The sequence below is a fragment of the Martes martes genome (genome assembly GCF_963455335.1).
Source record: "Martes martes genome assembly, chromosome: 8".
Lineage (NCBI taxonomy): Eukaryota > Metazoa > Chordata > Mammalia > Carnivora > Mustelidae > Martes > Martes martes.
In genome coordinates, this window is record NC_137895.1 from 10,258,321 (window position 1) to 10,283,909 (window position 25,589).

The window sequence follows — 25,589 nt, forward strand, 5'->3', positions numbered from 1 at the left end:
GGCCTAAGGCCTTGCCCAGCCGCTGAGCTCAGGAGTGTACGTGGTCGCCAGCGTGGGCCCAGGCTTCACGTGCCCCTCCACGCCCACCCGCACCTCTGCCTCAACACCCACTCCCTGGGAAGAGAGAGGGGCTGTGACCTCTGGGGGAGAGACCTGGGAAAGGGGAGAGGAAAAGGAGACTTGGGTGATGGGCGGGAAAGAAAAAGGAGAGAGGTCACCCCACTGGGGAGATGGCCAAGGACAGAAGCGGGCAGAGAGATGGGAGAGGGAGGCAGGCAGGCAGGGAGACACCCTGAAAGGGTGGGGGAGTGCGGGACTTCATGACAACCCTGAATGAGAATCTCCCCCCGAAGACCGAGAGCATGAACCCAATGTGGAGGAAGCTGGGGCCCCAGAAACCTTTCAGACCTAGCTGAAGAGGACCCCCCAGCCCAGTCCCACGGCCAGCCCCCTAGGAACTTCAGTCCTGCCTCCCTCTACCTTGAGCCAGGCTAGCCCTTCCAAGTGCTGCGTGTCTGGTGAAAAGGGCCCAGGGCTGGAGCTAGGGCCTCTGGCCTGGGCAGGGGGTACCCAGCCACCCCTGCCTCTCCAGGTACGGACCAGCGTGTGCTTTCTCTCGCCATATGAGCTGAGGCAGAGGGTAGCCTGGGTCAGGGTGGGAGGCGGGTGAGGCAGGCTGAGAAGCAGGGTCGCTCAGATCACAGTAGGCCCTCCCTAAGCATCTTAAACCAGCAGTGCAGGCCAGGCGCCCTCAGATGTCCACAGAACCTTCCCCTGTGTTCTCTCCAGCCCCAATCCTTTGCCACCTGCCCATCCCGCCACCTGAGGCAGAGGCTGGGGGTCCCAGTTGGACTCAATTTTCCTGCAGGCAACAGGTTCCGACCCTGCCCACCTGCATCCTTTGGCTTTCCCGGCCTAACCACGCCCACTCCTACACCTCCCTGACTAAGCCCAGGCCCCAAGATGGGCCTGGGACAGCCGCGCCTGGAGCTGGGGTGGGGGGGCCTGGCGGAGGAGCCCTGAGTGTTGGGGATGAAGGACAGCGCTGGAGGCTCCACCTTCTGCCCTTCCCTCCCTCCCCTCCCCCTCCCCCTCTCCCCCTCCTTCCTTCCCAGCCCTCGGCAGCAGCTCAGTGCTCAGTCAGTCTCAGGCTGTCCGGCCGGGGTGGTTGGTGGTGAGGTTTCAGGCTCCGTCGGGACGAGGCCGTGGCCTGAGGCTCAGGGCCCCCCAGCCCCTCCCTCCCAGCCCACCAGCGTCACCCCCCAGCCCCGAGCTGGACCGCACACCTTGGGACACGGTTTTCCACTTCCTAAGGACAAGCCCCAGACTGGAGGAGAGGTCCGAAGAGGTGAGTGAGTGCGCAGTCCGCTCCTCGGCTCCTGCCTTCCTGGGCCCGGGCCTGGGACCCCGCGGTGGGGCGTGGGTGGAGAGAGAATGACACCCGCATCTGCCCCCTGCCCCCGCCCGCTCCTCTAGACTCCATGGGGGGCAGGCAGAAGGGAAGACGGAAAGGTGAGAGAAAAGGTGGGAAATTCCAGGAGCCAGGATTAGAGCAGAATAAAGAGTCCGTTTTTCTTCCTTTCCATCAACAAACCTCCACCCAAAAAGAGGTTTAAAAAAACCCAAACCCACCCACACCAAGAGACGGTTGGGACCAGGTGGTGGGAAGACGCGGAGGCGGGCGCTAGGAGGCCGAGCCCGGGTCTGGCATGTGCGCGGGCCCCACCTCGGGGCTGCGCCCGCGTCGCGGCTCGGGCTGCCGGGCTGCCGTCGGGGCTGCGCTCACCGCCGCTCCATCGCGCCCTCCTTCCCGTCCAGGTGGGCGTTGGACTCTTCGCGAGGACCCCGGCGGCGGGCCCCGGGGAGGCGGCCGAGGCGGCGGCGGCCGGGGGCGACATGGCGGAGGAGCAGGACCTATCCGAGGTGGAGCTGAGCCCCGTGGGCTCCGAGGAGCCCCGCTGCCTGTCCCCGGGGAGCGCGCCCTCGCTGGGGCCCGACGGCGGTGGTGGCGGCGGCGGCGGCGGATCGGGCCTGCGAGCCAGCCCGGGGCCCGGCGAGCTGGGCAAGGTCAAGAAGGAGCAGCAGGACGGCGAGGCGGACGATGACAAGTTCCCCGTGTGCATCCGCGAGGCGGTCAGCCAGGTGCTGAGCGGCTACGACTGGACGCTGGTGCCCATGCCCGTGCGCGTCAACGGCGCCAGCAAGAGCAAGCCGCACGTCAAGCGGCCCATGAACGCCTTCATGGTGTGGGCGCAGGCGGCGCGCAGGAAGCTGGCCGACCAGTACCCGCACCTGCACAACGCCGAGCTCAGCAAGACGCTGGGCAAGCTCTGGAGGTGAGCGCCCCCGACTCGCCTCCGGGGAGCTCCCGCGGGCCCCCCTAGCTGCGGGTGGATCCAGGCCAGACGCGCGCTGCCCGGGCCCTTCTCGCGGGGGCAGCCACCGCTCTGATGGGACTGGAAGACCAGGTGTGGGGCTCGGGCCCGCCCTTCCCCCACAAGGACCCCCTTGAGGTTGCGCCGCCTTAGAACTCCAGTGGCCTAGGCAAGGCTCCCCACCCGGGGCAGCGGGCAGGAGGGCGCCCCCTCGTGGTTGGAATTCCATCGGTGGCAGGCGAAGGGCCTGAGCTTCTTCCTGGGGGGGTAAAGGAGAAAGGGGGGGGATCCCGAGGGGCCCACACCAAAGACCTTCACTAACGTCTCCCGCCGGCCCGGCGCACTCGAGGGTGCCACTGCCACCGGCCCCACTAGTCAGGGGGGATGCCCGAGAAATGCTTGGGACAGAACGGAAGTCCTGGCTGGCGAGGCAGGGAAACTAAGGCAGCCAGATGGAGAATTGGGGGGCAGTTCAAGGAAAATAAGGAACTCAGACAGGAGCCTTTGAAAGAGTGAGGGATGGAGAACCGCCAAGGGCAAATCTGTCACTGCAGGATCCTGTCTTGTCCCAACTACCTTCATCGTGCCCTCCTTATCCTCCCCTCCTTCCGGGTTGGGGGAGCGGGGGGCTCTTGTCTTTATCCTCTAGGGAAAGGGACCCACAGAAAGAAGTATCCCCTCCCACCCTGTGCCAGAGCTGCCCGGCCTGCCCCTCTCTCCCTCCCTCCCGAGGTCCGGCGCCATCTTCTTTTCCAGGGCCCCACCCAGCGTTGAGTAACCTCCTACCCCTCCAGCCCCAGAGCTGGAGCCGAGAGCCCTGGCCAGAAGGAAACCTTGGCCCCTCTTCCTACCCAGGGTGCCTCGAGTCCTTGGTTCCCTGCGGCCAGCCCAAACCTCTGGGGGAAAACATGCCCCCCAACGAGGAAGCCAGCCACCCCTCCCCTCAGGTCTGGGGCTCAGCCTGGCCCCTTGGGATATGTTGAGCAGGGTAACCACCTCCCACCTCAGGTGTCCTGGGCAGCTCAGAAAAAGAACAGGGGATCCAGGAGATGCAAGCCTGCAGAGGCCCCCTGATCCCCCCACGAGACTGTCCAAGAGACAGGCCCAGAAAGGAAAAGGGACCTCAAAGGCCATGTCCCAGCTGGTGGCAGAGCAGGGTCAAATCCAGGTCTACTGGTCGTCCTCCACACTGTCCTTGGTGACAGTGGCGGGTCACCCCTTGGCTCTAAGGCGTGGTCAGGAGCTGGGGGGACAGAGAAGGGAAGAGTGGAAGTACAGCACACCTGAGTTCCAGAAAGTCGGCACTTCTCAAAGGAGCCGTCTTTCCCTCCTGCTGCTGCCCTCCCCTGGTGGGCCCCAGCGTAATGGAGATGGGGCCTAGAAGGCCAAAGGTTTAGGGTGGTACAAGAAGCTAGAAAGCCCTCCAAGAGACCAAGAGGGATTCATATCCAGCCCCTGGATGCTGATGGCCTGGTGCCCCTTCATATCCCGTCTCCGCCCTCAGCGCTCTGCTCATCCCGGGCAGGCAGGCAGGCCTTGGGCTTAGTGACCAGCCTGCTGTGTCGACTCAGAGGCTCCAGCGCTGCCCAAGAGCAGGGGTCAAAACTAGCTCATCCACCCAAGGTCCATCTGCACTGGGTAGGGCACAGCCCAGGCCAATACCCTTGGTGTTGTGGGACAGAGAAGAGCAAATGAGAGACAGACAACCAGGAGGGAGACAGGCAGAAGGAGCAGGCCCTGGGGATCAGGAACAGACCACAGCACCAGCTCAATGACAGCATCAACGCAAGGATGGACCCCCACTTGTCCCTCAACCCATTGCGAGGGATTTAAGACTAGACCCTCCATTGTCCCTGTCCTTGTTCCTCCAGCCCAGAACCCTGGGCTTGGGCTCCCTCCAGAGGACTAGTTCCTGGCCATCCGTGATTGGCCCCAAGGGCCAATCTAGCATAGGGCCATCAGGAAAGCGGGCACTGCTTGCTCAGGACCCAAACCTAGGGTAGGAGGGTGGCAGGACAATGACAAGGATCAAAGGCTATCCCCACAGGTGGGCAAGCTACCTGGATCCTGGGTGGGGGCCCCTACTGAAATCCCTCCCCGGTTCATAATTCCCAGGCCACCAGGGAGGGGGATGGGCTAAACAGGCAGAACTAGAAAACAGGGCCCTAAACCCAAAAAGAGGAAGACATGAGGACAGACTACTTAGGGTGCTGGAAGTAGGTTGGGGTCAGACACCCAGCGTCCAGGTCCTGGCTTCTAAGTGGCTGTGTGAGCTCTGACAGTCACATGCTGACGGTTGTACATTGGTTGACTTGCCGGAAAGAGTAATTAAACCCCAGAGACTGGAAAGGGGGGGTCACAGGCTGGAGCCCCTCTTGACCCCCAAGTCCACAGGCCCCTTCCCTAACAGAAAGAGCAGACAGAGCAGCAGCCCGTGCCCCACCTTAGGAGCCCCCCCCCCAAGTCGGGATTTCCAGTTTGCAGGGGGAACCAGCCTACCCTCTCCTGGCCCCTATTCCAGACCCTGGAGATCTAGAGGACAGAGGCCAGGTGGAGTGCAAATGAGGATCGGGTTTGCAGTTAGAGCTGTGGGTACATGGGGGGTCTGGGGGACAATGCTGAGCAAGGCTGGCGCGGGGGGTCAAGATGAACAGAGCTGAGGTTGGAGTAAGGCTGGGGTCGGGGCTTGGAGGCTCGTTAGCCAGCTGGGCTGGGGTGGGGGCTGGGTGTGGGGGGGACCAGAGTTCAGGATCCTGTCAAGGTTAGGGTACTGCTGGGAACTAGCAGGGAGGCAACAGTGTGTCATGTTGGATTCTTCCCTCTCTTGTGGCCTGTGCCCCCACTCCATGGCCCCTACTGTGTTCTTGCTGATTCACACCCAGTTGCCAGCTGGATAGAGGGCACAAGCAAGGTTCTGGCTAGGAGAGGAAGCTCAGTGTCCCCAGCCATTCCAGAGCCTCTGAGCTGGGGCCCTTGGAAGCGCCTGAGTCCTCTAGTGCCTCTCTCTCTCCGCCCCCAACACACACACACACACACACACACACACACACACCCCTGCGGCCCAGCCTCCCTGAGGCCTGGCTGGGGGGGTAGCCTGCATGGCTGGGGGAGAAAGGGGGCAGCCCACTCCCTTGTCCCCGAGGAGGTGCTGATCTGGGGTTTTCATCCCATCCCTCAGCTGGAGGGATCCTTGGAGAAAGCTACATTAGGGCTGGGTTCTGGCAGCCCGGGGGGAGGGGGCGGCCAGGCAGGCTAAGCTGCACAGGAATGCTGCCTCCGGCTAGGAGGTGCCTGGTATGACCACCCCCTCCCATCATGGACAGGAGGGCTAGGCCTTTCACTGGCTGGGGGAAGAGGGCAGCGGAGAGAGGCCCTTTGGGCAGCAGAGTCCCACCCGCAGAGTCCCTCATGTCTAGGACTCTGAGTCTTCTTTCCCCTCAGCCGGCTCCGCCAGGCACTCTATTCTGCCCTCTTTGCCCTGGGGACAGCCAAGCCTTAAACATCACCCCCTCCACTGTCCTCCAGCCCTGGCCTGAGGCTGGACTTGAGTCGGCCCCGGGCACTGCCTTCAGGGCTGGTCTCAGGCTGGGGAGAGGGTCTATCTGCCTCTGTCCCAGGGTCTGGAAAGAAAGTCTAGCTTCCTCTACCCTCTGTCACCCCCTGGACAAGGAGATGTGATCTCCCCTGGGATGCTGTGACCCCACGTAGCAAAGGGGACTTACATCCTGCCCATACCACATTGGGACTCACAAAAGGAGCATTCCAGAGTTGAAAGGGCCCACCCCAGGTCCTCCTGGCCCAGCCCCCAGCAGTATGAGAACAGCACCTGTTTCTCAAGGGTGCCTGCCCTCCACCACCAGGCCTCGTGCAAAGCGCTTCACACCCAGGACCTCAGCCAATCTGACACCCAGTGAAGTAGGCATTATCCTCTACGGACAAGCAAAGAAGCCCATAGGAGCAATTTGCCCGTGGTTCCACAGCTAGCCGGTAGCAGAGACTGAGCCCTTCCCCCTACTATGCTTTGCATACCTCCAGCCCTAGGGAGCTCATCCCCTAAGAAAGCAGCCAGCTCTACCTCCAGACAGATCTGATGACGAAAAAGCTTTTTCTTTCCTTGAAATTAAGTTCCGTGTCCCTCAAAAGCCCTATTCCTGGGGGCACCTGGGTGGCTCAGTCGGTTGAGCATCTGACCCTTGGTTTTGTCTCAGGTTGTGAGCTTCTCCTGGCTCCTGGGGTCAAGCCCTGCCTTGGGCTCCTCAAACAGAATCTGCTTGTTCCTCCCCATTCCCCTCCAACCCCCTTCCCCACCCCCCCACCCCCCACCGTTGTTTGTGTGCTCACACTCATGCTCTCTCTCCCTCTAGGATAAATGAATAAATCCTAAAAAAAAAAAAAAAAAAAAGCTCTATCCATACGTCTAACCCATCCTCAGGGTTGCCAGGAGCCCCTGAGAGTTTAGGGATGATCACAGCCTTCTGAGCCTGTGGCTCCTCCTGCCTCACTTCCTAGTTTGTGACTCAAAGAGCAAACCCCCCCAACTCCCCCTGCCCTGGACCCCGCCCACCCTCTGCACTTGCCACCCCTACCCCCCACCCCCAGGCCTCATTTGTCTGAGGGCAGGGACTCACACTGGCCACTGGGCTGTCTCCCCCAACTGTACCGCCCCAGGCTGCTGAACGAGAGTGACAAGCGCCCCTTCATCGAGGAGGCTGAGCGGCTCCGAATGCAGCACAAGAAGGACCACCCGGACTATAAGTACCAACCCCGGAGGCGGAAGAATGGAAAGGCGGCCCAGGGGGAGTCAGAGTGTCCCGGCGGGGAGGCCGAGCAGGGCGGCGCTGCTGCCATCCAGGCCCACTACAAGAGTGCCCACCTGGACCACCGGCACCCGGGAGAGGGCTCCCCCATGTCAGACGGGAACCCCGAGCACCCCTCAGGTGAGCGCTGGGCTGATGACGAGTTGCGGGTGGGGAGAGCCTGGGCACTGGGGAGGCTCGCCGGGCTGCACAGTTGCCCCAGCTGGGGTGCAGGGTCCCAGAGGGAGCTCGGTGGGAACTCAGGCCCCCAAGGAAGTAGCTGGGCAAGATGGCTCTGGTGAATGGAAGAGGGCACAGCTACTGAGTGAAGAGGCCAGTTAAGGAGGCCATGGAGGCCATGGAGGCCAAGGGGTGAGTTACAACAGGGAAAGCAGAGACAGGATGATTTTGAGAGATGGGAGATCAGATGGAGGAGAGATTGCCTCCTTCCCGCCTCCCAGTCTGATGGGGGAGCCATGGCATGGGATCTTGAGCAAGTGCCATGGAGAGGCCAGACATAGGGCATCTCGTTGCATTTTCATTAATGAAAATACCAGCTAACATTAATTGAGCACCTACTGTGTACAGGCACCCGAATTACCTTATGTGTATTATCATTCAATTACTCTGAGCTGTGATGAGGCAGCCACACTGGCTGGGCTCCGACTTCAGCTGTGTGGCAAATGACGCCCATGTCGCCGATGAGAGAACGGACACAGCTGAGTCTGAGCCCAGGCACTGGACTCCCGGGCCCCTGCTGACACTAGTGCTGCCTTGCTTCTGTTCGTACAACGTGTAGAAGGCCGTACATGGGGTCAGGCACGTGGGAAGTCTCCATCGGCACAGCTCTGCCCTCAGGAGACACGCCCGAGTCCTCCTTTGTGCCAGACCCGGGAGCAGACACCAGGGGCACCAACAAGAGAAGCTCCCTGGTCTACGAGGTCCACAGTGTAGAGGGAGGAGCAGGGATGAAAACAAATGAGTAAATCAAAAACAAGTGTGCATGAAGCCTGCACCTTCCAGAAGGAGGCCATGTCTGAGCCGCTTAGTATCATCTCTGTTTTTTTTTTTTTAAGATTTTTAAAAATTTATTTATTGGACAGACAGAGATCACAAGTAGGCAGAGAGGCAGGCAGAGACAGAGAGGGAAGCAGGCTCCCCGCTGAGCAGAGAGCCCGATGCGGGGCTCGATCCCAGGACCCTGGGACCATGACCTGAGCCGAAGGCAGAGGCTTTAACCCATTGAGCCACCCAGGTGCCCCAGTATCATCTCTGTTTTACTGATAAGGAAGCAGGTTAGAGAAGATGGGCATTTTTCCAGGATCACATAGTAAGTGATAGAGCCAGGATTCAAACCCGGGTGGGCCTCTCAAACTCCAGAGCACTTGGCCAGTGCCGGACCTGGCATTGCCTCTAGCCTGATGGGGGAGACATGGGCCGGCCCCCAAGGAGCCCCCAGTCTCATAGACCATGGGCATGTTCTCTCTCCAATGGGATCCCCAGTCCGGCCGTCTCTCCCACACACTTACATACCTTACCTTCAAAGATTCAGGGACACACACACACACACACACACACACACACACAGCAGAAGACCACATACCAAACAGCCACCTCGGAATACAACTGTGGGCCTGGGCCTTTGCTCAGCCTTCAAGGCCCAGCTCAGCTTCCTTTCCCCAGAGAGACCTTCCCCAAGTGCCCACGGCAGGGTGGGTGGCGTCTTCCTCTGGTCTCCTGAGCCCTCTGCACGTCCTGTCACTTCTGAGGCTGCCCTCCAGTTCTGTGTGAGTCTCTGGATCCTCCCCCAAGACTGGGAGCTTGTAAAGACAGGATCCCTTTTATTTCTGCTTGTATGCCCTACACCTGGCACCACACCCCCTACGCAATTGCTGAATGAATGTGTGAATGAGAAAACCAAGGAACAGGGGTGGAACAAGTCAGCTAAATGCCCATCGAGGGGACAGCTAAGGGGCAGCGGGGGCAGGGAAGGAAGCTGACTTCAGCTGATATGAAGAACAACTTCCCCAACAGGGAAGGTCTTTCAAGATGCAGCAAGTCTCTCCAGGAGGTGGGTAACAGAGAGAGTCCTGCTGTGGGGGGGGGGGGGGGGAGGCAGATGCACCCCTCCAAATGGGGGATTTCAGAAACAACTGGAGACCAGCCCTAGACTGTTAGAGAATTGAGCGCCAACTCGGGCTGCCCAAACGCATAAAGCTTACAAGGTCACAAGGTGATCCATCCTCAGCCCCCGGAGGCATCTTTTCTGACGGTGAACCATCAGAATCCAGAAGCCTCTGACTCGCTTCCCACTTTCTTTCTGTCTCCCTTCCACCCAGGCCAGAGCCATGGCCCACCCACCCCTCCGACCACCCCAAAGACAGAGCTGCAGTCGGGCAAGGCAGACCCCAAGCGGGATGGGCGCTCCATGGGGGAGGGCGGGAAGCCTCACATCGACTTCGGCAACGTGGACATCGGTGAGATCAGCCACGAGGTAATGTCCAACATGGAGACCTTTGATGTGGCTGAGTTGGACCAGTACCTGCCACCCAATGGGCACCCAGGCCACGTGGGCAGCTACTCAGCAGCCGGCTACGGGCTGGGCAGCGCCCTGGCCGTGGCCAGTGGACACTCCGCCTGGATCTCCAAGCCACCAGGCGTGGCTCTGCCTACAGTCTCGCCACCCGGCGTGGACGCCAAAGCCCAGGTGAAGACGGAGACCGCAGGGCCCCAGGGCCCGCCGCACTACACCGACCAGCCGTCCACCTCGCAGATCGCCTACACCTCCCTCAGCCTGCCCCACTACGGCTCCGCCTTCCCCTCCATCTCCCGCCCCCAGTTTGACTACTCTGACCATCAGCCCTCAGGACCCTATTACGGCCATTCAGGCCAGGCCTCTGGCCTCTATTCGGCCTTCTCCTACATGGGGCCTTCGCAGAGGCCCCTCTACACGGCCATCTCTGACCCCAGCCCCTCAGGGCCCCAGTCCCACAGCCCCACACACTGGGAGCAGCCAGTATATACGACGCTGTCCCGGCCTTAAAGGGGGGGGCCCTGTCATCGCCACCTTGCCCGGCCCCTCTGGGTAGCATGCCCCTTCCCCCAGCCCTCGTGCCCTGTTCCTCACCCATCTCAGGCCTGGTGGTGGCTGGAGAGGAGGCTGCAGAGGCTGACAGCTGAGGGAAGGCTTTCTGTCTGGCTCACTGCCTTTGATGACCCCACCCCGTCCTATCCCGGCTCCAGCCCAGGCAAAGCCCTGGGCTACTAGGCTGGGCAGAGGAGAAGGAGGTGACTGTTGCCCCTAGACTGAATGATGAGGGGCTGCACCTTCCCCCCCAGGAATGACCCTCATCCCAGGACCTGAGAAAGACCCATTCACCCTCCTCTGGGAGTCGGGGAGGCATCCAGGGTCGGATGGGAATCGGAGGCCCTGCCACGCCTGTGCCCGTGTTGGCTTTCTCGTGGAGAGTGAGGGATCTGACATAACCCGTGCCACTTGGGCCACGTGCCTAAGATCAAAGCCAGCCAGAGACCTGCGTCAGTGCCTACAGTGGGCTACATCTGCCCCTCGGGGGCTGAGGACAGCTTTGAACAGCCTGGGGCGGGGTGGGGGGTGCTCAGAGGGAGGACTCCTCATCCCCGCAGGGCCCCCTCCCCTTCTGAACACAGGGAGGAATTGGCACAGAGGCCTCCGGACCCATTTCTGTGCCAGCCACCTCATTCTTTGTCTCGCGGAGCCAGGGTATCCTGGTCCTACTCCACGACAGCCCCCCAGACCTTGAGGCACCTCCCGGATGAGAAGTAAGGAGGCAGGGGCTCTAGAAAAGGATTCAGAGACAATTCACAGAGCCTTCCTCCCAGGCTCCCCGCCAACTCCCTCTCCCCTCACCAGGCTCTGCGGTCCCTGCTCTGTCAGCCCCAGCCCCTCGGGCTTCCCAGAGGGTCACAGCTGCTCAGACCCCTGCCCTTAGCTCCAGGAGGAGACACAGGACAGGGCCCGGGACCCAGGTTGCTGGCAACAGGCTGGACACTAGACTCCTGACATGTACGTTCTGCCCTGGCCTTTTGCCCTTTGCCTCCCAGTGGTATCTGAATAAAGTATGTAGCTCTGTCTGCCCCTATCTTCCTGTTCTGCAGCCCCTGCAGTCCACATGTAACTCATTACTGCCCCCTCTTATTTATCTCAGTAGACCCCTCTCCCCTGTCCCCTCCTCCTAGGTACTCCAGCCCCTATTAACTCTGCATTAAGCATTCCACATAATAAAATTAAAGGTTCCGGTTACCTGCTTGGTGGGCCTGACCTGGCCTGTCTCTTGGTCTCTTATCCCTGCACCTGTGCTTCCTCGGACGCTTTCTGGAAGTAGCTAGGGGCATAATGCAAAGGACAGATAATGCAGAGGTCTCCTCTCTCCTGTGAGACGGTGGGGGCCGTGCCGTGTGTTGGGACAACTGGCATCCCGGTGGGGTCAGCGGATGCCCGGGCTGGGAGCTCTCCCCCAGCCCCGCTGTGCTCATCCTGTCAGGGGGCCACCTGCGCTTCCAGCTGGAGCTCAGGAGGAGCAGCCCCTTTTACTTGCCCAGCAGTGGGGTGGGGCCCGGAAGCATTTAAGGGACAGGTATTTGAAAGAGGGGGGTCAAGTCTGATGTCCAGCTGTCTACAGCCAGCAGGCCTGTCCTTTGGGATGTGTCGCCGGGCTTTCTCTCTTTATGCACCCCTCTTTATGCTTCCCCTCCCCTAGCGCATGCGTGCGCGTGCACACACGCGTGCACACACACACACACACACATACACACACATACCCCTCGGTCTGCTCCAGGATCTAGCCAAGTCTTCACGGCAGCTCCATGGGTCTGTGTGTGAACCCGGAATGGCAGACACGCAAACTCATCCTTCAGTGCTCATTCCCTAAAAGCTCTTCCCTCGGTGGAATTCCAACCTGTGCTCGGAGGCAGAAGCCATTCCATGTCAGGGACAAGGGAAACCTCTTTCCTGCCATCTTCCACTGATGGATGGCTCTGGGGGCTGGAGGTCTTCCTTAGGCCGGGCTCCTAACAACAGTACAGCCCCCGTGCTCCGAGTGCTCCCTGACCAAGTGCTCTGCTGAGTGCTTTGTCATTCAGGCCTAGGACCAAGCGGGTCTGCTTGTTATCCCTATTTTCCAAATGGGCGGCTGAAACTTTGAGATGTTGATGCTAATGAGACCCTGCCCACGGCTTGCAGGCCCCCATTCTGCTTGTCATTGGGAGTGATGCTTCTCCCGCTGCTCTAGACCAGCGTCCCCAGCCCCCTTATCCATTTCTTCCACCTGCAGGCTCCAGCCCCTCACCGCCTCGTCGGGACCTGGGGCGGGGCAGGGAGCGCACAGTCCCCCAGGCTGGCCACACTCCCACCTGGAAGCTGTGTCACGCGGGTTCTTCTGCCAATGTCAGCCATAGCCACTGGCTCCCATGAGGCTTAGCGGTAACTACAAAGCCCTGCTCTTACAGACATAACTGCTGCCAAGTCAGATCACCCCAAACTGTACAGAAGCTATTTTCTGGTGTTTTCTTTTGTTGTGTTGTGGCGAAAGGCAGGATTTTATACTGAGTTTTGACAGATCTCGTCTTGTTGGATTTGACCGTTTTCCCACCTGTACTCAGTCCAGGAATTCTGAATCCAACTTATCGATGCTCCTTCTGAGCTTTATGTATCTGCAAACCTCAATATCCCTATTCAAGTCACGAATAAAACAGGTTGACATGAAGAGAGGCCCATGTCCACCACCAAATATTTCTCCATCATCTGTTCCATTATCTACACTCTGAGGGAAGGACTGGCCAGTCAACTCTGAATCTGACTGTATCACCATGAGTACAACCTTCTCCATCATAGCTATTTGGAAAGACCGCCTGATGCCTTGCTGAAATCAAGATTCGCTCTACCTGTGGCATTCCTCCAACCTACCAGACCAATCAGACTACTAACCTTTGAGAAGCGGATATCGGATTCATGTGGCAATATTCCTAGAAATTCTGCTAGCTCCGGGATCTCCTCTTTATTTACCTCTGTGTTCTCAAATAGGCAACAACCTAGTCTACAAATTTTGTCAGGGACGGATGAGGACTGACCTTCGGTGCTCCTAAGTTTTACGACCCAACCGTTCCCCTCTGTTGCCATGCAGGTTGTTAGTCCATTTCCAGGTGCTCACTGCTCCTGCTCTCAGTGGAGCTGTGGACAGAGCCAGTAGGGCAGAAGGGAGGGGCTCCATGGAGATGAAACCACCCCCTTCAGGACCCTGCCTCTCAAGAGATGGAGATGGACTGGGAAGTCACTGGGGATATGGAAGGAGGTAAAAATGGCCCGAGAGAGGAAAAATGACCTTGGAGAAGTCAGAAGACCTGGCTTGTGCTCACCCCCTTAGACCTAAGGTTCTGGATGTGCTTGGGCCTCAGTAAGGCAGTGGCTTCCGTGTGTGGAGAGATGGGGCCAGATGCTTCTGGAAGGGACTGAAGAAGCCGTGCCTAGGCCTGGCCAGCTGAGCAGCAAGGGACTGACTCCATGAAACAGGAGCAGGTTGGAAAGGGAGAGACGGGAGGAAAGCCACCCCTTCCTCCATCTCCCCTACACCCTATCCCCTAAGGGTTAACCCCCTACTCCCTCTCTCAGCCCCTTCTCTCTTCCCCCGCCCAAACCCCATCTCCCTTTAATCACATCTGATACTGAGCGGCCCAGCAGGAACAAAGAGACCATTTAGAGAATCGGGGCCGAGAAAGTGACCCCGCACTCCGGGGCGGCCGCCTGGACGCCAGCACAAAGGCGGCATTTCAGAGCTGGAATTTCAGCACCCTACTTGATTAAAGGACTCCATAGGCTTGGAGGAGGGAGGAAGGGGGTGCTGAGTCCAGGGCTCCCTGGATTAACCCTTCTCCAGAGAGGCAGACACCCCTCCCACTGCTGGGGACACTTGTCACTCCCACTCTGTCCACGGCACACACACCCCGGAGGTCCTGCCTCTTGTGGAGGTCGGGCAAGCTCACTCTTCTTCCTGGAAGGGGAGCTGGAGGGGAGAATGGAGGTCAAGGCTGGAATATTCAGGGAGCCAACTTTCCCTCTCTGTGGGTGTCAATATACACCCTCTCCCTGTCCCCCCAGGGAGGGAGGAAGCAGTGAGATTCGTCTTACTGCAGGTTGGGTAAAGCAGGATGAAGAGAGCAGGACCCAGAACCTAGGACAGAGGAAGCGCCAGTGTCGACTTCATGTCACACCTGGAATCCGGGAGCCCTGCTTCCCTGCCCACTGTCATCCCAGTCAAGGCCTGGGAGGAGCACGGGCCCTATACAGTAGGAAAGGGACATCCTGCAGAGGTGGGGAAGGAGAGGAGATGGGTGTGGCCGACCAGAAGGCCATGGAGGACAGTGGCCTGAGGAGTGGGGACAGGGGTGGGCAGGTGTTCGGTCTCTGCTCCAGCTGCTGCCTTGCCCAGCAGGGCTCTGCCTGGGGAGGGCGGGAGATCACTGCATCCCTAAGCTTCCTGCTGGGGCACTAGCTCCTGAAAGGGGATCCGAGCCCACGATAAGAGGCTCCAGGCAGGTCCTCAGGAAACAATGGGTGGCTTGATGAGACCTGCTCTGTGATACTCCTGAGAAGGGAGAAGCCCCTGCAGCCAGTCCCCACTGGAAAGGAAATTGGGGGTTTCCGTGGCAACCAGCTCCCTGGGCACAAAGACTCGTCTGTCTGCTGGGAAGGCAGCTGAGGTGTCTCCCCGCAGCAGCCTTTGCACTGGTGAACGGGGAGATGGAGGGAGGGACGCGGGGGACCCACGAGGAGTAAGGCCCCCGGTGCTCCTCAGTGCGGACGGTCAGGGGGCCACATGAATGGGTGTCCCCGCCAGGCAGCAGGGCAGTAACAGGGAAGGACCAGGCGGGCATCAGAGAGCTGGAGGCAGAGCGGGCTAAAAGGCTGAACAGTTTATTATTTACACGTAGAAAGAATGTGAAAATAGGATGAGGCACAGTCAGGAAGACGACTCCAGCTCAGTCGGTGATGATGAGCTCGTCCACCCCCCAGTCTTCATAGCTCCCGTCCGGCAGGTAGCGGCGAATGATGATGGGGATCTTTCGGGCCCTGTGGCAGGGGGAAGTCACAAGTATATGAGGGTTGGTGGCCCCGGTTCTACAGCAGATGGCACAGACTGTGTGCAGAATGCCATGAAAGAGAAGCCTGGACAGCATCCTTTTGGGACTATGAGGGCACTTTGTGGGAAAGAAATTACAATAAAAAGAAACTTCCTGCATTCTCAAGTGTGGGACAGTGGGTCTGGAAATCGTATTGAGAGTGGGTCTGCCATCTTATGAGAAAGAGAAAGAAGTGTGGAGGGATACTGGTAAAGCCAAGAGCAGCAGGAAGAGGGAGATTTCGACAGACAGGAGAGGACCGTGTCTCATTAAAGCCACCCTCCTTCACTTGCTCCCTCCCACCCCTCTTCCTACCGGGCTGACTCCTGAACAAACTAAGGACCTATAGGAACAAGAATCACACCTCCTGAGCCAGGGGTGTGGGGGGGGGGGGGCGGGGTATGCAGCAGAGAACCTAAGGGATGCCTCCCAGGGCTCTGAAGAAGTGAACCACAGTCTGGGTGACTTACTTGAGCTCTTTCATAGCGATGAGCAAGGGATCTGTCTCCCCCTCCAGCTCCACCATCACGGGGGCACACATCCTGTAGGTATAGGGACACGTGTTGGGGGAGTAGGGCCCAGCAGGAAGACGGGGGCTCACTTCACACATAGGATCAGATCAGCACCCTAGTCTTCCCCAAGAAAGGTCACCTTCTAGGGAGGCAGGCAAGCATGGGGGGTGGGAAGGGGTTTGGAGGCACTGCCACAGTGACTATAATAAGCAAGTGGGAGCCAGGAGACAGGCTTTAAATTCTACCTCCAGAGACACTGAATTTCTCTCCAAATCTCAGTATCCTCACTCAAACATGGGAGACATAGAGCCGTGACTTGCCTACAATGATACAAAAACACTACTGGCTAACTTAGTACTGTATGCTGTTCCCCGCTCTTTCCACAGAGGATCTCACTTGAGGTGAGGACTCCTATAATCCTCATTTTACTGAGGAGGAAACTAAGAACAGAGACATCAGTGACTTGCCCAAGCTCACACAGCCAGTAAGTGGCAGAGCCAAGACTGGAATCCCACATGCACCTACCCACTATGCTGTAACACCTCCCATTAATAAGCTAAAGATCCATAAACTTGGGGGTGCCTGGGTCACTTAATCGTTTAAGCATCTAACTTCAGCTCAGGTCGTGATCCCAGGGTCCTAGGATAGGGCCTCACATCAGGCTCCCTACCATCGGGGAGCCTGCTTCTCCCTCTTCCTCTGCCACTCTGCCTGCTTGTACTCTCACATTTGCGCTCTATCAAATAAAATCTTTAGAAAATAAAAATTTTAAAAAATAGGGCACTTGGGTGGCTCAGTCAGTTAAGCGTCTGCCTTCAGCTCAGGTCACGATCCCAGGGTCCTGGGATCAAGGCGCGCATCGGGCTCCCTGCTCACCGGAAAGCCTGCTTCTCCCTCTCCCTCTGCCTGCCGCTCTGCCTACTTGTGCTATCTCTGTCAAATAAATAAAATCTAAAAAAAACAAAAAAAATAGGGGCGCCTGGGTGGCTCAGTGGGTTAAAGCCTCTGCCTTCGTCTCAGGTCATAATCCCAGAGTTCTGGGATCGAGCCCCACATTGGGCTCTCTGCTCAGCAGGGAGTCGGCTTCCTCCTCTCTCTCTGCCTTCCTCTGCCTATTTGTGGTATCTGTCAAATAAATAAATAAAATCTTTAAAAATAAATGTCCATAAACTTAATAAAGATACTGTGAACAGGACACATGTAGGCTTTCCTCACTGGGCCATTAAGACATTCTTGTCGGCTCCCTTGACAAGGGCCTTCCACAGACTCCTGAGTCCGCCCCCCTCAGCAGAGTGTCCCAGCACAAAGGAACAACCACCCAAAGGCTAGTTCTAACCCAACTCCTCAGGCCTGCCTCAGGGCCCAGCCAACTCGATTTCCTTCTCTGCCCAAGCAACAACCCTCAGCACCCTGCTCTTCAACCTCCATACAGGGCCTGCGGGCAGATGCTCTCCTCTTTCCAACCCTTCCATAACACCCCATGGTCATCAGCAGAACCCAGTCTGCTCACCTCTCTAGGAGCACCTTCTCACGCTACCTGCCTGTACTCATCCCACGTTCCCGCCATACCAAACTCCCATGGGCCCCGGACACACCCTGGGGGCTCCCTTCTGCACCCTCCAATAAGCTCTTCCTCTCCCTAGAAGCCAGGGATAGGCTCAAATTTCTCTTCTCTGGCAATCCTCTGCCCCGGAAATCCCTGCTCGGCGCCCTGCCGCATTTCCATAAGCTTCTCAATCTCACTGGATCGTAGTTGCTTATCTGGAGTCTTCTGCATTAGACCATAAGCACCTGGTGGCCTGGGACCGCACATCCTAACACAACACTTGGCTGGCGGCAGAGGCTCTCAAAATGAACGGGCAGACCGCCAATTCTATGCTCTAGGAAGCTACCATTCATGATTTCATCACAAGTTTACATGAATGGATCCCAAACCCCACAATCATCAGAATTACTAGGAAAACACGCTAAAACAGGCCCTCAGGGCCTGCTCCAGACCCTCTGAATAGAAATTCTAGTGAAGAAGCCTGAGAACCTGCATTTGCAAAGCTCACCAGGTGATTCTGATCATAGCCAGTCTGAGAGACGCCAGTTTACACAATGTCATTTACAATTTTATTATGACTTTGATTTGTTGCTCCCTGAAAATTTCCCAGAGGCAGAGACCAAATGTTTAACCTTCCCTATATCCCCTCTCAAGTGTTTAAATTTCCCACTAATTTAACGCTTTAAAATATATAGCAAAATGGTTTTCCTGATCCGTGTACACCTTATTCCTTTCAAGATATTAATAATTCAAGTCCACTCATCCAGCCTTGTGCATACAATGTGCGAATCACGAGTGTGCCCTTAGGTATTTTGTCTTGCACCAACGACCCCACAACTTGCCAATGATCCTCAAGAAATGGCTGTGGTAAACATCGGCCACCAGGTGGTGCTAATGACCCAGAGCGACACTTCATCCAAAAAATTCAAAGAAATGTTCAGCACCTTAAAGGTGCAGGGTCCCATGCCTGGTACTAGGTGACAAGATACAGCCCTGGCTGTCAGAGGGCCTACAGCAAGCAGGGAGCCACCAGACAGCGTCCCAGCCCATAAAGTGAAGGAGCACAATAGACCCAACTAAGCTGAACCAAGCTTCTCTCCCAAAGCAAAGCAAGACCCTGGGACTGGTGGTGTACCGAATGTCCGCCTCCCAACTTTTCCCCACACTGCCCACCAAATGCATGCCGATCTTGTGAATTTGTCACTCAAGGCACCGGTGACACCTTTTCCAGCCTTGTGCCCCCAGCTACCTGCCATTCCCCCACCACCATCCATGCTTGCCAGCCCTTCCTTGTGCTGTCTCTGGCACCCGGGATACCCTCAAAACTGCCTGCCTCTCCCCATCCTCCTGGGCTCTCCCAGGCAGCCCCCCAGTGACTCCCTTCTTCCTCGTGCCTTCTGGAAAGCACGGCACCCGGCTGCTGCGGGTTCTGGTGACTTGTGAGCCATCTCCCCCAGCAGACGGCAAACGCCTGGAGGCCTGGGGGCCTGGGGCCATCTGCAGTCAGCTTCCCCTCCCCAACAGGTGCGAGCCCAATATCTCACTCAGTGCTGAGAGACTGTAAGCTGGCAAAGAATCATTCTACTTGTTTGAAAAATAATTTACAAGTTATTCTTTCCGCTGGATCATTTTTAGCCTGGACAAGCGCTGCCCACTGGAATGTTCTGCAGTGATGGAAATGTCCTCTATCTGCACTATTACGGAGACCCTAGCCGCATGTGGCTACTGAGCACCTGAAATGTGGCTAATTAGACTGAAAAACTGAACTTTAAATTTCACTTAATATTACTTGACTTAGGGATGCCTCAGTGGCTCAGGCAGTGAAGTATTTGCCTTCAGCTCAGGTCATGATCCCAGGGTCCTGGGATTGAGTCCCACATCGGGCTCCTTGCTCTGCAGGGAGCCTGCTTCTCCCTGCCTGCTGCTTCTCCTGCTTGCGCTCGCACTCGCTCTCTGACAAATAAATAAATAAAATATTAATTTTTTTTTTTTTACTTAAATGGCCACATGTAGCTAGTGGCTACCATAATTGATGGTACAGACCCAGAGGATCCTGACCCACAGATAATCAGAATTATCATAGTGAGTGCAGCACTAATTCCACCCAGACCAGCCAGGAGTACAACCAGGCTAGAGAGGTCTATTACTTTGAAGGTGAGGAACAGTGTGGGCCACCCATAAAACCCTGCTCAAAGTGGATATGGTGGTCATCTTTACCCCAGAGAACTAGAGGCGATAAAGCCCAATGCTGTTTGAGAACAAAGAAGGGAACACAGATCAGAATCTCCTCCAGCATGCAGGACCCCACAAAGCTGACCCCAGCTCTTCCTTCTAGACATTTTCCCACTATTCCCTACTTACAGCTCCCACTCCTCCAGACACCCACCATTTCCCACACCAGCTTATAAGATGTTTGGGGTCAGGGGTTCATTCCCTCAGCCTGTGTTCCCTGGGGAGGACATTCTACTAGAGTAACCAATAACGTATCTGCCCTCTCTCTGTCCCCTAACTCACTCATCCCCAGGAAGGAGAATAATAACTCCCAAGAGGGGAGTCAGGGAGAAAAAGCTGTTACCTGGAGCCCAGCCTCGACAGTTCCTGCTTTCTCAAAGCCACATGCCTACAAGGGAGGCTGTTTTCAGGGCCTTGGCAGGCAGGCTTACCCCTGCAGACACAGGCCTTGGAGGCCTGCACTGCCTACGGCTGAGAGGGTGAATATGCACCCTGGCCTCTACATGGAGGGCCTCCCCTCTTCTCAGGACTGGCCACAGTCCACCTTGAGTCAAGAACCACCTTAAGCCCGACAGGTGTTCCCGCAGTGCCCCTGACTAACCAGCCACAAGAGTCTACAGCTCCCTGTAGTCACACTTTTTTTTTCTTTGTTTTGCTTCACTAATGTGACAGGCACTCAAGTTCTGTATTTTTATGTTGCTACTGTACTGTTATTTGGCTTCTCGGATGTTCATGTTCTATTTCTCCTACTGGATCGCAAACTCCCTGAGGGCAGGAATCTAGTACAGTGCCCGGCACACAGAGACAACACCAGCCTTGTTTAGCAGATGAGAGCAGGGACAGTGTGTTCAGGGGCCTGACCGACAGAAAAGACCGTGAAGGGGCATACACTCACGCGATCTGGAGGGCGCGGGTGCCGAGTACACGAGCTCGCTCATACTTGGTCATATACGGTGTTGTGATTCGCTTCTGGTTGGCCTGTGGTCGCTCTCCAGAGGGGAGGATCTCAACGTTCTCCTGGCCCTCCTGGGCACCAAGACAGAAAGCACGGAAAGTCTCAGGGAGTATGTTCTGGGTTGAGGGGGAGGATGCTGATGACAATGACAACAATCACCGCCACCATCACCACTTATTATGTTCCTGCACTCATGCCGCTACAGGTAGCGACACCTCATTTAGTCCTCACAATGACATCACATGGTGGGGGTGACAGTGACCATTTTAGAGGCTCAGAGTAGGGGCTGACTTAGCCAAAGGCTCAGACCTGGTGAAAGAGAAGAACCACGACTGGGATTCAGAGAGCCTGGAGATGGGGGTGGGGGGTGGGCGGGTCCCAGAACATTAGCTGTGCGCAAGTCCTGGAGCACAGACAACAAATCTCTCTAAGCAGGAGGCAAGGGGCAAGCACTCCATCCTTCAGACAGGGTAACTGAATCAACAGGTCGGGTGGCTAAGAAGTCAAAGTGAAGACAGGAATGTGCACGCACTCACACGCATTCAACAATTACTTTAAGCGTCTGTCATATGCCAAACATCATGGCAATGGTGGTAAGACAGCAAGCTAAGCGTTTCTGTTCTCAAAGAAGTCAGTCAGCAGAGGAGACATGAGTAAACACGACAGCAGGTGCTACAAAGGGAGGCAAGTGTGCCACGAAGTTAACAAGAAGGTGGGGGACATCAAACTCATGCTGGGGGTACAGAAGACCGTCCAGAGAGGAGACTTGAGACTAGAAGAATGAGTAGGAGCTGCCAAGCCAAGAGGAAGAGAAGGGCATTTCTGGCAGGCCGGGCTGCATGCACAAAAGCACAGGGGTCGGAGAGAATGTACTACTTAGGAAGTATGATTAGAGCAAAAGGTGAGCATAGCATTTCAGGCAGAATAATAAATTCTGTAATAAATAGGGGCCCTTGGCTGGTTCAGTGGGTAGAGCATGTGACTTTTGATCTCATGTGACTTTTGACTTTCAGTCCTATGCTGGGTATAGAGATTACTAAAATACAGAGAAACTTTTAAATAACAACAACAAAAAAAATTAAGTCAACAAATATTTATTGAGTACCTGTGTGTCAGATAGTATTCTAAGTGCTTTAAATAGAAGAGCAAGACAAAAAAAAATTATTTCCCCTATAGAGCTGACATTATGAGAAGAGGTAACAAAATTAACAAGTAGAATTTGTAGTATAAAAACAAAAGAAAAAAATAAGTAAAATTAAGAACAGAAAGTGAAAAAAGGGAGTGCCAGGATGGGTGTGGGAGGAGGGGAAGGATGCTACCACTTTAAATAGGATGATCACGGAAGCCTCACTTAGGGGACACTTGGACAAAGGCCTGAGGGAGGGGAGCCGTACGTCATGTACATACATACAGGAAAAGCACTCCTGTAAGAGGGAACAGGGTGATCAAAGATCCTGAGCAGGAGTCAACCTAGTATGACAGGAACAGTAAGAAGAGATGAGAAAGCAGGTGGCCAGAGCATGGAGGACCTTGTACTTCTGTTTGGCACTTACTCTGTATGAGATGAGAAGCCCCTGGATGAGGGTTTTGAATAGAGGAGAGACACAATTTGACTTAAGATTTAAAGGTATCCCTGGACGCCTGGGTGGCAGAGTCGGTTAAGCATCTGCCTTCGGCTCAGGTCATGATCTCAGGGTCCTGGGATCGAGTCCCACATCGGGCTCCCTGCTCCGCAGGGAGCCTGCTTCTCCCTCACCCCTTGCCCCCCCTCCCTGCTTGTGCACGTGAGCGCACCCTCTCTCTCTCAAATAAGTAACTCTTTAAAAAAAAAAAAAAAAGACTTAAAGGTATCCCTGTGGATGCTCTGTTGAGACTATTCTGTAGGGGGCAAGGACAGCAGCAGACCTTATAGGAAGACCAGCAGTAATCAATCAGGTAAGAGAGAAAACTCTGGCAGCAGGATGGCAAATCAAGCAGCGTGGAGGGAGACTGAAGGCAGGAAAACCAGTAAAACATTTCCACAACAAAGTGAGTGAAAGCAATGAAGGCGGAAGCACTAAGAACGGAGAAAGAGAACCAGGGCTGGCCCAGGTGTGGGAGGCAGAAACAACAGAACAGGGATAGTAAGAGACCAGGGGGATGGGGAGGAGGTTTCTGACTCAGTGAACAGGCAGCTCAGAGTGCCATGCAGAAAGAGAAAATCCAAAAAGGGGGACTTTGGCTTCCAAGTCTAAAAAAATTGAGGGATCGTTCTCTTTCCAGGAGCCATAAAGCAGTTCTTCCTCCATTAGTCACAGGACAGAAAGCTGTATGTCTTTCATGAAGTTAGGAACCCATCCACCTAGTTACGCAAGCCAGAAACCTGGGGGTCGCCCCTGTCATCTCCCACTTTCTTACCTCTGTATCCAATCCACCAAAATATCTTTCAACCATTTTGTCATCACCTATATTACGAGCACCCAAGCCTAAGCCACAGGTCTCTCACCTGGATGGAGAGACGCTAATGGTCTCTTTTACTCCTGTACCTCCCCAACTCATTCGTCACTCGGAGGCCAGAATGCCCTTTCTAAAATGTACACTGGATCGGGCCACTCTCGGCCTCAACACTTGTCAGGGGCTTCCAGAACCTTAGGCTAGAAAATCCTGCCTGATGTGTGCCCTTACCTCTCCAGCTTTATCCTGCTCATTCTCCCCCTAGCTCCTTACATACACCCTGCCCACAGGGCACCTAGTACATAACAAACATTCAACAGAGGCTTGCTGAAAGAATGGCGGTATTTCACCCATCAGCAAACCAACTGCCCCAAAAGCCATAGGCTATGGCCCACCCTGTTGGACTTTTCCACCACCCAGGACTGGGACACTGCTCACTCATTCAGGCAATTATCACCAAATGGCTTATCTGGCAGCTTAGGCTGCAGAGAAAGGGAGCCCACAGCTAAATACTGACCTCCTCAGCATTCTCCAAGTCACCAAGCCCTTCATCCTCCTCCACATCATCGAAGTCGTCACCATCAAAACTGGACAATAAGAAGAGATCAGTTAGCTGGAGCATCACAATAGAATCAAAAAAAGAAGAGGTCTGTGTCTCATCCGATATGTAGAAAGGGCTCAATAAGTAACTACTTAATGAGCGAATCAAACTTCTGCTCCATTTTACTCCTTCATCTTTATTCCATCAGCCCACAAATTTTGCTAGGACTCATTCATTCTCCATCACTGTTTCCCTCTCTATTGGGTCATTCCCATGAACATATAAACAGGTAGTTATTTCCCCATCTTAAAAAACAAACAGGGATCCCTGGATGGCTCAGTTAGTTAAGCATCTGACTCTTGGTTTCGGTTCAGGTCATGATCTCAGGGCTGTGGGATGGAGCCCCATGTCCAGCTCTGCGCTCAGCACGGAGTTTGCTTAAGATTGTCTGTCTCTCTCTCTCTCTCTGCCCTTCCCCACCTCTCTCTCACTCTCTCTCAAATAAATAATCTTTAAAAACAAAAAATGTGCTTCTCTTTTACCTCCCGCAGAGTCCTAGTTCCATGCTTCTCTTAGAAGCAAAATTCATGAGATGCCTATCTTCCCTGTCTCCAATTCCTCTCTTCTCATTCTGTCATAATCTCACTCCAGTAAGACCTTCACCTCCACAGTTCCAGCAAAACCACTCTTCTCAAGCTTATTAATGACTGCCACACTGCTAAATCCAATTGACAATTCTTGTTCTCATTTAGCTTGATCTATCAGTTGGACCACTCCCCCACTCCCCCCACCACCACCACTCAATATACTCTCCTCATTTGACTGCAAGGCCTCCTCTCTCTCCCTGGGGTTCCTCACCTCACTGGCTGTTCCATCTCGGTCTCCTCTGCTGATTTCCCCTCTTTTACCAGGAGCACTCAATGCTAGAATGCGCTAACACCTGGGTCACCAGCCATCTACTCTTCCCTACCGACACTCCCCTGGTGATCTCACCTGGTTCTTAGTTCTGACTAACACACTTAGGCTGCTGATTCCACTATTTTTTTAAAGATTTTATTTATTTATTTTATTGTAAATTTTATTATAAAATAATTATTATTATTTGTTTGTTTGACAGACAGCGATCACAAGTAGGCAGAGAGGCAGGCTCCCCATCCAGCAGAGAGCCCGATGCGGGGCTCGATCCCAGGACCCTGGGACCATGACCCTGGGACCATGACCCGAGCTGAAGACAGAGGCTCTCCTAACCCACTGAGCCACTGAGCCACTGAGCCAGCCACCCCTGATTCCACTATTTTTATCTTCAGAGAAGACTCTCCTCCGACCACGCACAACCGGAAATCTTCGCGCCCTAGCTTCTTAATCAATCCAGAATTCAAAAGCACCTGTCACCACGTCTACTAGTGTCACCCCAGTCCAAGCCACTACCTTCTTTCACCGAGATTACTGTAACCCTTACAGACATTCACACACACACACCCCCGGGGCTCGCCAGACTCTCCCCTGGAGGACTTCTGGGCTACACGCTTCTAGCGCGTACTCTCACACGACCCCACACTACCTGTTTCTGCGCCTGTCCCCTCTCCGGTGAGCAGGACTATACCTAATTCACCTCAATACTCCCAATACAAAACATACAGCCCGGCTCGCCGAAAGTATGCTTTAAGTCCTTTTCACTGCTCCTCTCTGGGCCCTCGAGTCGGGCCTTTCCGTGCCCAGCCTCTCCCCTGGTCTTCACTCCGGGCTCCCCGCCCTTCCCCTCTCCAGCCCCGCGCCCCCTCACTACCCGCAGTCCCCTCAGAAACTGCGCCTGGAGCCTGGCTCCACAGCCTCCTTCGGCCCAGGCTCCCGCTTCACCCGCCCCTTCCGAAGCTCCCGCACTCACTTGTCCTCGTTGTCTGACATGACGCCCGCACCGACGCGACGCGGCCCGGCGCTCGAGACCCTCGCGGAGACCCTCAAACACGGAGCTTGACTCCCGCGCGGTGCCCCGCGTACTCTACGCCTGCGCCGTGACCCAGAGACAAGTACTTCCGGGAGGCAGG

The 25,589-nt window shown here is 55.9% G+C and overlaps 2 protein-coding genes across 2 annotated transcripts; one reads left to right on the plus strand and one right to left on the minus strand.

Moving 5' to 3' along the window:
- Positions 1-1,896: 1,896 nt before the first annotated feature.
- Positions 1,897-11,452, plus strand: SOX10 (SRY-box transcription factor 10; the record flags this gene model as incomplete). The annotated part of the gene is made up of 3 exons (XM_080812435.1): positions 1,897-2,336; positions 7,044-7,312; positions 9,511-11,452. 3 exons carry the CDS (start codon positions 1,897-1,899, stop codon positions 10,212-10,214), a joined length of 1,413 nt encoding a protein of 470 aa, XP_080668561.1. The 3' UTR covers positions 10,215-11,452.
- Positions 11,453-15,103: 3,651 nt separating this feature from the next.
- On the minus strand, positions 15,104-25,563 carry POLR2F (RNA polymerase II, I and III subunit F). Its single transcript, XM_080810547.1, has 5 exons — positions 25,430-25,563; positions 23,521-23,590; positions 20,511-20,641; positions 15,796-15,867; positions 15,104-15,275 (listed from the first exon to the last, which is right to left on the minus strand). The coding sequence occupies exons 1-5, from the start codon at positions 25,447-25,449 to the stop codon at positions 15,185-15,187; spliced, it is 384 nt and encodes a 127-aa protein (XP_080666673.1). The 5' UTR covers positions 25,450-25,563; the 3' UTR covers positions 15,104-15,184.
- Positions 25,564-25,589: the final 26 nt, after the last annotated feature.

Excerpts from the sequence above, each read along its gene's own strand:
- POLR2F (XM_080810547.1), bottom strand. The coding sequence starts at position 25,449 with ATGTCAGACAACGAGGACAA. Across the intron at positions 23,591-25,429 it reads ATGTCAGACAACGAGGACAA|TTTTGATGGTGACGACTTCG; the intron begins GTGAGTGCGGGA and ends CTTATTGTCCAG. Across the intron at positions 15,868-20,510 it reads ACCCGCGCCCTCCAGATCGC|GATGTGTGCCCCCGTGATGG; the intron begins GTGAGTGTATGC and ends CTATACCTACAG.